The 11,268-nt window shown below is 42.5% G+C and overlaps 1 protein-coding gene and 1 long non-coding RNA gene across 4 annotated transcripts; one reads left to right on the forward strand and one right to left on the reverse strand.

Annotated features, from left to right (window-relative positions):
* The first annotated feature begins 31 nt into the window (after nucleotides 1–31).
* LOC147195315 (unconventional myosin-IXb-like) lies at nucleotides 32–11,049 on the forward strand. Of its 3 annotated transcripts, XR_015102819.1 has the most exons (15): nucleotides 263–2,081; nucleotides 4,996–5,090; nucleotides 5,155–5,217; nucleotides 5,306–5,405; nucleotides 5,504–5,604; nucleotides 6,776–6,899; nucleotides 7,010–7,099; nucleotides 7,172–7,288; nucleotides 7,596–7,730; nucleotides 7,818–7,930; nucleotides 8,023–8,164; nucleotides 8,428–8,559; nucleotides 9,884–9,935; nucleotides 10,262–10,334; nucleotides 10,936–11,049. XR_015102819.1 is itself a non-coding variant. In XM_086128969.1 (12 exons), the coding sequence occupies exons 1-12, from the start codon at nucleotides 1,665–1,667 to the stop codon at nucleotides 8,509–8,511; spliced, it is 1,581 nt and encodes a 526-aa protein (XP_085985095.1). In that variant the 5' UTR covers nucleotides 263–1,664; the 3' UTR covers nucleotides 8,512–8,802. The 3 variants fall into 3 exon arrangements, 2 of the variants coding, with proteins under 2 accessions (XP_085985094.1, XP_085985095.1); XM_086128969.1 differs by lacking the exons at nucleotides 9,884–9,935; nucleotides 10,262–10,334; nucleotides 10,936–11,049 and having other exon boundaries at nucleotides 8,428–8,802; XM_086128968.1 differs by lacking the exons at nucleotides 9,884–9,935; nucleotides 10,262–10,334; nucleotides 10,936–11,049 and having other exon boundaries at nucleotides 32–2,081; nucleotides 8,023–8,436.
* On the reverse strand, nucleotides 7,370–10,938 carry LOC147195316 (uncharacterized). The gene is made up of 3 exons (XR_015102821.1): nucleotides 10,231–10,938; nucleotides 9,078–9,207; nucleotides 7,370–8,507 (listed from the first exon to the last, which is right to left on the reverse strand). It is a non-coding gene; the product is annotated as an uncharacterized LOC147195316 (long non-coding RNA).
* Nucleotides 11,050–11,268: the final 219 nt, after the last annotated feature.

Genomic DNA, 11,268 nt, shown 5'->3' on the forward strand with positions numbered 1-11,268 from the left:
GTGTGTGGGGGGGGGGGGGGGGGGGGGACAAGCCTGTATTAACATTTACCCGCCGTTGGAGGGCGCTAGAGCCCGCAAACACCTGTAATGACAAGTTACATTTGCGGGCACATTCCAGTTTGTATTAAACTCGCTCAAGCTTAAAGCTTAAACTATTAAACGATTAAACCTCTTGCTCTAACGTTTTTTTGTTTTGTTTTCTTACTAAAATGTTACATACAGTATTTAAATTGAACTGAGGCAAAACTGTGAGCTGTAAGCTCGAAGAGTCGTCGGGTGTCTGGCTGAAACTAAACTGCAAGGAAGTAACTTTTCATCGCTCCCCTGACGACAAGCACCAGAGGAGGACGTCACACGAATCCTTAAAACTTCTTCGATTTACTTCCCATTTCTTTTAAAAGGGGAACGTTGGCTCCATCGAACTGCTCCCAAGGTGGGTCTTCGTCATTTAAAAGTGGATTTGAATGATTTATTTCCGCCTTCCTCCACTGGTAAACGCAGGTGAAGATCGTTGCATTTTTCCCCACCTGACGTCGTGTCATTGGGCTTTATTATTTATTTTTTTACAAGCAGTTTAACAAAAGACTCCTCAACAGAAGAAGTGCTTTCTCAAGATGAAATGAGTGTGTTTTCTTAAAGGTAAGCTCAATTTTATCATTGGAAAATGTTACCTGAGCTGGTGTCGGTGAGTTGATCAGTGGGGTGTGTTCGGTGGAAGGGAATTGTTGATGTTGGCAAAGATTCATTTCGAAAAGTAGCGTTTGGCACCAGAAAGCCATTTCAGGTTTTTATACGAAACATTTAACACAATTCGAGTCACAGTACTTCAAGTCACGATAAATACAACATAACAGCTTTTCTTAATATTGAAAGCATTAACAGTCTGTGTAAATATGTTGAGATTTAGATTTCAGACAATTGAGAAAAAATTTATTTTTAAAATCCCTTCTTTTTGTATGCGTTTCACTGATTTTGACCATTTAAACATATTAATAAATTTAAAATATACATTTTTACGTTTTCTCACTCCTCCTGTTCAAGGTCACAAAATAAGTAGTCCAGGTAAAACCTCAGTCGTGTGAAGTGATTTACCAGAAACCCTGTTGACGTGTCACTATTACGGTTTAAAATTTGTATTGATTGTTGCTACCCTCCTTAGCATCTTTGCGGGAAGTAGTTGCTTTCAGTTTTTCTCACTGGTGCAACAGTAACAAAGAAACGCATTAATTAATTTGCTCTTGTCACAGGAGGTTTCGCTAAATCATTTTGATCATAAATTGTGAGTGGTTATGTTGCTGCTTCCAAATATTATCTTATTGTATTCCACCTGGCTTCTTCCTTGTGTCAGTATGAGTACTTCCGATGGAGAGGCCCGTGTTGTGCAGATCTACCAGAGACTGTCCCAGGATGCGGCCACTCACTGCACACTGCGGGTGGGTGCTGGAGACACGGCCGCAGCGGTGGTCTCCAACGCCGTGGTCACTCTGGGACTAGATGCCGGCCGCCAGTATAGCCTGCTGGAGGTGAGGACCCGGAATGATGAGGAATGCCGGCTGCATTTCGATGAGTTCCCCCTGGAGAGGGTCCTATTGTGGCCCCCAGAGGCCCAATAGTGGCACCCGCAGCGCTTCGGGTACTATTTCAATCTGGAGGAGGCCTTTAAGATGCCTGCAGAGGAATACGACGACCTTTGCAGCCTCCCCACAGTGACTGAGGATGCCATTGTGGAGGCTTTACGCCGGCGTTTCTTCAAGCACAAAATTTACACCTATGCTAGCAACATCTTGGTCGCGCTTAACCCCAACAAGTTCCTGCCAGCGTATTACAACCCAAAGTATGTCAAGTTATATGAGAACCAGCCGCTCGGCAAGCTCAGCCCGCACATATTTGCCATGGCCGACCTGGCTTACCGGGCCATGCTAAACTGCAAGGTGGACCAGTGCATGGTGATGTCCGGTGAGAGTGGCTCGGGCAAGACTGAGAGTAGCAGCTATCTGGTCCACTGCCTGACGGCACTCAGCCAGCAGACGTATTGCAGTGGCATGGAGCGTGCCATCCTTGGGGCCAGCCCTGTGCTGCAGGTAGGGCACGTGATCTTCTTTTAAAAAAAATTGTTTTTTCATTGTTACAGTTTTGTTGAAACTACGAATAGGAAACCTGCAGTCCATGGGTGGAGATATCATGCTATGGAAAGTTCAAGTCCTGATCATAATGAGCAAAATGATGATAGTGTTTATTATTACTACAATATCGCGAAACGAAACTCCATGGGAGGATATGATACAACATTAGCTAGACATGCACAATCAAACAAGTGCCACTATAATAATGCTGAAATTGTACAATGATACAAAATTATTAGATGACATTACACATGGGGAAAAAAAATGACAGTAGATGTTAGATGCACAAGTAAAAAAAAAGGAACATTTGAGAAGGTAGAATGCCTAATTTGACAAAAATAGATGAAAAATACTGTTGGACACATTTTTAGAAAAAAATAATACCCAAAACTACAATGTAATGTTAAGCAAACTGTTTGATAAGAATTAAGACATTTTAGAAAATGGAAAAATGTAACTGCAAAATACTGGAAAGTACAACATATTAGGGGAAAAAAGCAAATCCTACATGAACCTTTGAGAATAAAAAAAAAGACCAAAATTGTAAAGTGACCCAATGTGCAGTAATACTGATACAACAATGAGTATATGTCAGCTATTTGAGGATTCCGCTACTCTGTATTAACATAGGTAGCATAGATGCAGCAATATTTGAAATTCCTTAGTTTTGTTTCCCAGCAACCAGTCGCAAGTACTGATTTTTACACATTTGTAAAGACCCTCTTTTTCACATCCTCTTTTTATTTTTATTTTTAGGACACATTCATAATCACTTCTGCTCCAAAACAGAAAGCTAGCAGAGACAACATGTACAGGAAACACTTTATGTTTGTATTTCCTGCATATGACTGTCAGAAAAGGTGCTGAGTGATCACAAAGCTCAGAAACTCCAAAGTGGTGTTTAGACATAAGAGAATCTCCCTTCCTATTCCTTAAATTGTAGAAATTTGAAGGGGATTTTAAACATGTTTTTATTGCCTGGGAATGTAACGTAGAACGAAAGAACCATTTCTTTAGGCCTGTTATGACAGACGTCCAACAAATTGTCATTTGGTGAAACTGGTGTCAGGGCAAATATAATTTCACCTTTTAAACATGTAGCCTAGCTCCTGCTTCCTTTGATATCCAGTCAGGCTATGTCACATTGCTGCCTCTCTCAGGTCAATTTAAGTACTAAGTGGTGTGTCTTTGCGTGCAAACCTTTTGATTCGGGGTACAAGTCAGAAATCATATCAGCTTTCAGTTTCAGTTGTCACACCAGTGCAACATTGTTTTGAGTGCTTGCGGATATGAAACTAGGCTGAATGGTAACACTTGGCAAACTTTTCATTGTGGGCAGGAGATCATGTGAACGTCCTACTTGGTCGGACGCATTAAAAAGTTTCAAGGACACATACCTGAAATTGAACAGGATGTCGGCCATTTTGGCTTGAAGCAGCCAGTTTGGGCAATTCCAGACCTTGAACCGCTACAAGGAAATGTGCCCAACAACACCGGATCATGGCACCAAAATGTAGTGGGGCTTCATCAAATGCTGCAATCTGATGTCCCGTTATGAGGATTCTGGTTTGGATTCCTGTTTTAATGTGCTTTGGAAGACCGAGATTGCAATGGTGTGGCCTTCAGCCAAACCATTCATAATTAGGTCACAATTGGGAACGAAACGCAAGTATAATAGAACGCTATCACTGGAATTCAAGCTTTGTGTGAGAAGGGAGGTTGTTTACGATCTCATGGAATTGTTTTGGTGCACCCCTCCACACCCACACGCACACACACTCGCACTGCGAGGATTCCCCTTTGTCCGGATGACTCACATGAGCTGTGCATTTTGTGTGTCGGAGTGCGGAGCTCCATGGTGGGAATGTGCAGGGCGTTGTCTTAAGGTAACACCAGAGAGGGAAGGTGAAACGTGTCGGAACAGGCCCGGCCAGATTTGCGCGCGCAGACACACACGTACACAGAGGCACACTATTCATCATGCTCTATCTTTATTCCTGCATGAAGAAAGTGTCAAAGTGGAACATTCCAGAGATTCTGTGTACAGTAACTGCCAGTGTGTATTGTGAGCACACCATTCAGGTGTAACAGAGCGCCATATGCGTTGGCCTGTTAAGACACGACCCTCAGCTGCACTGCCACTGGAATGAGGAACAACCCATGTCTTCCTTCGCCGACTCGGGTCTCTGATTCAGTTTGACTTCCCTGCGGGGAAGTGGCCTATGTGTGTTCTTCCATGGTGAGGTGGGAGGGTAAATTTATGCAAAGCTTGTCAACAAAGTAAAACCGTGGAACGCCTAACGTGGAACACAATCGCTTCCATGATGTGGGGTGATTTCCAAATTGTTCTTTTTTTCCCCAAAACCATTTTTCGCCCCGTAGGAAATAATCTAAGGTGAAATAATCCAATGTTGCGACTGTATCATAAAACCTGACTTTACTGTACAGGTCGAAGTAAAATCTGACCATGTGGAGTTGGCTTACTCGAGTCTTGTATTTTATAGTGAATCATTAATCTTTACTACAAGTATCTGCCGACACACGATGACAAAAAAAAAAAAAGTTTAATTTAGTGTCATTCATCTGTGTAATATACATACAGTAGCTAGAACTTGGTAGCAGTCTGACAAAATATGCAGGAGAAATTTGTTTTTGAAGGGTCCCTGGTGATGATATTTGTTCAGACTGCAGAGCAGATTCATGTTAGTGCTGTTAAGACTCTTGTGTAGGTCTATTCAGGATCGACTTACCAAATTTCATGTGCACCAGTAAGAGTGGCTTTTGGGACTTTTTTGAAATGTAAATTTTCACCAGAATGAATCTAAACGGTCTGCTTTGTACCCAAAAGTCAGTTTCCCTGTGTCTCCAACAGGCTTTTGGCAATGCAAAGACTGTTGTAAACAACAACTCCAGTCGCTTCGGGAAGTTTGTCCAGCTCAACTACCTGGAGAGTGGCGTCATCCGAGGGTAAGAGGTTACGACCCGGCGGTGATATCCTTGCAATGTGTTCACGCTCTTGTCTCTTTTTTAGGGTAGTTATCAAGAAGTACTTACTTGAAAAGTGCCGGCTGGTTCACAGAGATAAAAGGGAGAGGTAAACGTGAAAACAGCTTTCAAGTGCCATCATCATAAAATCTTTGCACCGGCACAAAAGCATTGTTGACTGTTGGCTTTCCATGAAGGAACTTCCACGTGTTCTATTACCTGCTGGCAGGAGCGTCTCAAGATGAGCGGGAGGAGTTTCGTCTGTTGGCTCCTCAAGATTATCTCTACCTCAAGCAGGTACACCCAAGTAGATTCTGATGTGCATTCACTCCACAATGATACATGCGTCCATATTTGATTAAATTGTCATTGTATCTGATCTACTTGTTCCTCAGGAAGACCTCCGCTTGGATGATAGCGAGAACCTCATGCAGGAGTACAAGAGGCTGCATCAAGCCATGGAGATGGTCGGGTTCCTGCCCTCCACTAAGAAACAGTGTGTACGCTTTTGATGACGGCAGTGAAAATACCCTTCTTTTTAGATTTTGGAATTTTGTATTTTATATCTTTGGAAAACCTCCATGCACGGACGTCATTGTCTCGGTAAAGATCCCAATCCCCATCGTGCTCTGTGGCAGACCATGAGCAGAGGGTTTTGTTTTTGTTTGTTTGTTTGTTATTTTATTGTTATTATTTATTTTATTTTTAATTTTTTTACTTTGACTTACAAGCAGGGCGGCCCGGTAGTCCAGTGGTTAGCACGTCGACTTCACAGTGCAGAGGTACCGGGTTCGATTCCAGCTCTGGCCTCCCTGTGTGGAGTTTGCATGTTCTCCTCGGGCCTGCGTGGGTTTTCTCCGGGTACTCTGGTTTCCTCCCATGTTCCAAAAAAAAAACATGCATGGCAGGCTGATTGAACACGCTAAAATTGCCCCCAGGTGTGAGTGTGAGTGCGCATGGTTGTTCGTCTCTGTGTGCCCTGCGATTGGCTGGCAACCGGTTCAGGGTGTCCCCCTGCCCACTGCCCGAAGACGGCTGGGATAGGCTCCAGCACCCTCCGCGACCCTAGTGAGGATTAAGCGGTTCGGAAAATGAATGAATGAATGACTTACGAGAAAATATTTGAGTTAGGAAATGTGTATGTGTACTCTCAGTTGAAATCTACTGATGAAAGTTTGCTAGCTTCATGACAGCACACAACGCAAAACAGTGCTGGCGGGCAGGGTAATCGCGTCGGTGTCTCAGTGTTATAATCGTTTAAGTAATGGATATTCAAACACAAATGGTGGCTCAACTCATATAGGCAGACAATATAAAGTGCTGTTTTTCTTATCAGGTTACAGTTTCTGGGGTGGGGAGGGTGGATTAATGGCATGGAACATGAGATTCAACTCTATTTATATGGCACTTTGAAACAGCCATTGCTCCATACAAAAAGCTGTATGGAGTGACTAATTTCACCCCCATCCTGTTTCTGACATCTGTAATGGTGTCAGTGACAAGTCCGAGCACGTCGACCCCGAGTCAATGAAAAATGTCCCGTGCAGCCACAGTTTCGACGCTGAATAAAGACGCAAATTGACGAGCAGCTACACAATGTCAGCAGTGTTTGCAAATATGACAAACATGTAGATTCATTTCAAAACAATGTTTGTGTCTGTGTGCAGCATATTCGCCACACTCTCGGCCATCTTGCTTTTGGGCAACTTGACCTTCACTCTGTCAGAGTATAACGAAGCTTTGGAGGTGGGGCCGGCTGGCATTTTGTCCACCTTGTCAGACCTCCTCAAGGTATGTTGAAAACCACGGCAATGATCAGTGTTATGTTTTCCAACAATGCTGCGTTTGGAATTAATCTGCACACAAAATCTCTGTTGACGAAAGATTTTTTTTCTTTTCAGGTTAAAAAGCAGATGCTGGTAAAGACTTTAACCGAGAGGAGAATTTTGAATGGCAATGACAGGGTGTTTTCACACTACACTCTACCGGAGGTACACGTTGACTTGTTGGTCATCGGTATTGTGCATTAGTTTGTAACTAGAGTTGATTTTTTTTCTCCCAAGGCCCTGGCGACACGGGACTCCATGGCAAAGTATTTGTATGCCTCTCTGTTTGACTGGATCGTCCTTCACATCAACCATGCTATGCTCAACAAGCGGGAGATGGAGGAGTCCATTTCTGTAAGTCAATTTTTTTTTTCTTTACACAAAAATGCAGGACTACAGAAATCGGAGAATAATGACTGTCGAGACGCTTGAATCTGAGCATTTGGACCATTTTTATTGAAACTATGACTTGATTTTTAAAATAGTTGTTGATTTATTAAATCGACACTTCTACAGTTTGTTACTGTATGGTACGTTGCAATGTTTACGTGTAAATTACATGATCATATCTTCTGCTTCAGTATCTGATGTTATGTTCCAGTATGTTCTGTTGCATTACGATGCGATGTTTCTGAATGGTGCCTTGTGTTTGTTTTTTCAGTGTTTGTCCATCGGGGTGCTGGATCTGTTTGGCCTGGAAAACCTACACACAAACAGTTTTGAGCAGCTGTGCATCAACTACAGCAACGAGAAGCTCCAATGTTACATAAACCGGCAAATCTTCACAATTCAGCAAGTAGGGAAAATATTTGCGCAATATGTATCGTTCTTTGTGTGGTCTGTTTTGATACTTAAGTGTGTGATTATGACAACAATTTTCCAGGAAGATTATGAGGCCGAGGGCATCAGTTGGCAAGCCTTTGAGTACAGTGACAACAGCAAGTGTATTCATCTCATCTGTCGAGGCCTCTTCAACATGTTGGACCAGGAGAGCAAGTGAGACCATGCGCAATCAGATGTGTTTGGCGGTGAATATGTGAGAGAATCCAGGGCAATTGATTAAATGTCTGTTTTTGTCTTTTTGTTAGTCTCGCTCAAGCGACAGATGAAGCGCTGTTGGACAAGTTAACGCTGCAGCTCAAGGACAACTCTCTCTTCGCAGCCTCCATTGATCGCGATTCGTCATTTGTTATTCAGCACTATGCTGCCAGTGTTTCATACTGCATCAAGGTGAACCTGTTTTTCCCACACTGCAGTGTGTCACAGCTTTACTTTCTTTTAGATAAGGCAGCTCGGAATAACCGGATAATCTGTGGTTGGCCAAGTAAATGATTCATCTTCTTCCCTAACTGGTGGTTCCACTGGATTATTATTATGTAATGAGGCGGTAAATTGTGGATGACTGCAATTGTCATGCTGACAAATACTGTTCATATTGAGCCACTTGGTCATACAGTACTAGAGTGCATTTTTTTTTTCAATAAATGCAACAGTGCCCTCTACGGCCCGGCCTGCAAAATCCTCGCGGGAAGGGCCCGAATCCTGCTGCCTTTCCACTCTGCCGCCGTCCAAGCTGAAAATGTGAAGAATGTCAAGCAATTCACTTCACTCCTCCTCCTCCATGGGTACTTCTGTTCGTTTCATCCTGCCTTCAAAAGCTGGCATTTGAAATCTTAATTGCTATGTTGCATTTCTGTGTAACTTAGCGATGACACGGAACAGGGACATACGTGCGTGCGAGGGACAAGCGGAAAGGCAAGGGACAAACTCCACTCGGGGTTTTGACACTGTACACAAAGTCGTGACAAGAGCCCGCCTTTGCGCAATTCTGTGTAAAAGGCAGCGATGGATAAATGTGACAGCTTTAATGCTCCGTTGCTGTGTGAAAAGCACTTACAGTCGTGAACAATATCCTGCCTTTGCTGGGTTTGGCGTAAAAAGCAAAGCCGGTCAAAGACCCTGTATGATAAATTTAGAAAGTTATTTTAAAATACATTACAGCTGTTAAAATTAAAAATGAATGGCTAAAAACGTGGTCATCAGATCTATTCGTAATACTACTCAAAAAAAACCTTTCAACTGCAGTAATACATCAATCATCAAGGCTTTGAAGCCAACTACCAATATGCAAGAATCATTTCACCTTGGAAGTCTACCACCCGTAGCTGCATTCATGACGGGCCTCAAGGGGTCAGCTGACCCATTAGCCCAGGAATCCACGCCATGCGCTGCCCGTCACTCCAGACCGGATCTGGTTTCACACTCGGAAGCTGCTGCATAGTCCAAAACAAAAGGAATGATCTCCCGAGAAACGAGACATGTGCAAATATCAGGCAAAGGAATGGCGAATAACTCAAACTCCAAAAATCACATCATTTATGTTGGCATGTTACAAACTTTTGAGTGAATTTAAGACAAATCCCTGATTATTTAGTGTACTTGATACTAAATGTTCTTTCTACTAAATACTATATGAAAAAAATGATAGCAATGTGCGAATTTGAGCAGTTACAAAATACATATAAAACAAAATTTAACTTTTTGGAAATTAACTTACCGTAATTCTAAATTTCAACCAAAAATACAAAATAAAAAATACACTACATTACACTACATACATTAAATGTTGACCACATTTGGCCCTTTTTTAATTTCTTAAATGATGTAAACCGAACATGGTCTCCTTAGCACATCTGCCTCACATTTCTGAGGTGAATGTGACTTTGAATGCTTGTTTGTCTCCACGAGACCCGCGGTTGGCTGACAACCAGTCCGGGCTGTATCCAAAGAGTTTTTTCTTTTTCTTTTGTACACGTGTGGGTGAGTCCGTTCAACACCTGTCCCGTCATCCTCTCTCCTTCCCTCCCACCCCGTTTGCCCCTCCCCTTACTGCTCCTCCCTTTCTTTTCCCCACGTGCTCTCCTCCCGACTCACCGTCGCACGGAGCAGCTGGACGAGCAGTGGGCTGCGAAAAACCAACCAGAAAGGCTTGACGGCGCTGGTAAGCATGCTCAATACATCTACTGTATACTGTTGCTAATTGTCACCAAATTGCCCCCGAGCACTGCTTTTCTCAAAGTGAAGCTCTTCAACTCACTTCACCATAGTTCATTGGCATCGAGATGCCACAAAAGTCATTTTCCACCAAATAATCTGCAAATAAGTGAATTTTGTGAATACTGGACCTCTACGGCTATCATCACCTCCATATTTGGGTTCCCCCTCATACTTCTGCTCCATCCTGAAGTTTAACCAGCCTGCGTGAAGGCAAACGCTTTGCAAGTATTGTTACCCACCTCACCGATGACACGTTTACTCCGCAACCAGGAACGATGACAAAGGCCGCAGCTGCCTCTTTTCTGCCACGACGAGTGACGTAATGGTGGCTGGCCGGGCTCAGGTAACCACATGAAAATACCATTGATCATGTTTTTGGTTTCTCTTGCAAAAATGTTTCATCTATTTCTATATATCAGAATTGGTTGTAAAATGTAATTATCGTAATTCATTTAATTGTAAGCATTAGGGGAACAAGTAATATTTTTGTAACTACAAATAATTTATTTTTGCTAATCTATCAAGTGGATGCTAGCGACATACAGCAGCAAAAAAATAAAAATAATTAAATGCATTTTCACTGCACGGCAGAAGTCCCAATTCATCTGTGTACCCACCCACCTATTTCCATTCATACAGCAAAATTAGAGCTGCATGTTAAATTATACAGGCCCAGATTTATGAGTTAATTGCGACAAGATCATCATTATTTTAGTTGTGCTTTGTGTCTCAAGAAAAAGAGGAAGAAAATACAATAGATTTGGTACCGTTGTCTTTTCATCTACTATTTTCTGTGTTTGCATGTGTTTGGTTTTGTGCAGAGCAAATATTACGACAGTACTGTGTGCTTCAATTCTCTTTTTTGAACTGCATATTTCATAAAAAGCTGTTGGTGTCTTAGCTTGTCCAGGGATGTGTTACAGTTGAAGTTTTTCCTGTTTCAGGTTGTGTACTCATGTGCCTACTGAACTGGATCCAGTGTGTCTTTTTTGGAAGACTGGCTCAGTCCAGCAGGAACAAGAGTGACAACTTGTGTGACAACATTCAAAAGTCATCCAGGTTTGTATCACAACAAAAAACAAGTAGCAACGATTCATATATGTGTGTGTGTTTTATATATATATAGATATATATCTATATATCTATATATATATATAGAGAGAGAGAGAGAATCCTTCATTTTGTGTGTGTGGGGGGGGGGGGGGGGGACAAGCCTGTATTAACATTTACCCGCCGTTGGAGGGCGCTAGAGCCCGCAAACACCTGTAATGACAAGT

Source organism: Hippocampus guttulatus, chromosome 14, assembly GCF_054856545.1.
Source record: "Hippocampus guttulatus isolate MCC_2025c chromosome 14, RoL_Hgut_1.0, whole genome shotgun sequence".
In the NCBI taxonomy this organism is placed as follows: Eukaryota; Metazoa; Chordata; class Actinopteri; order Syngnathiformes; family Syngnathidae; genus Hippocampus; species Hippocampus guttulatus.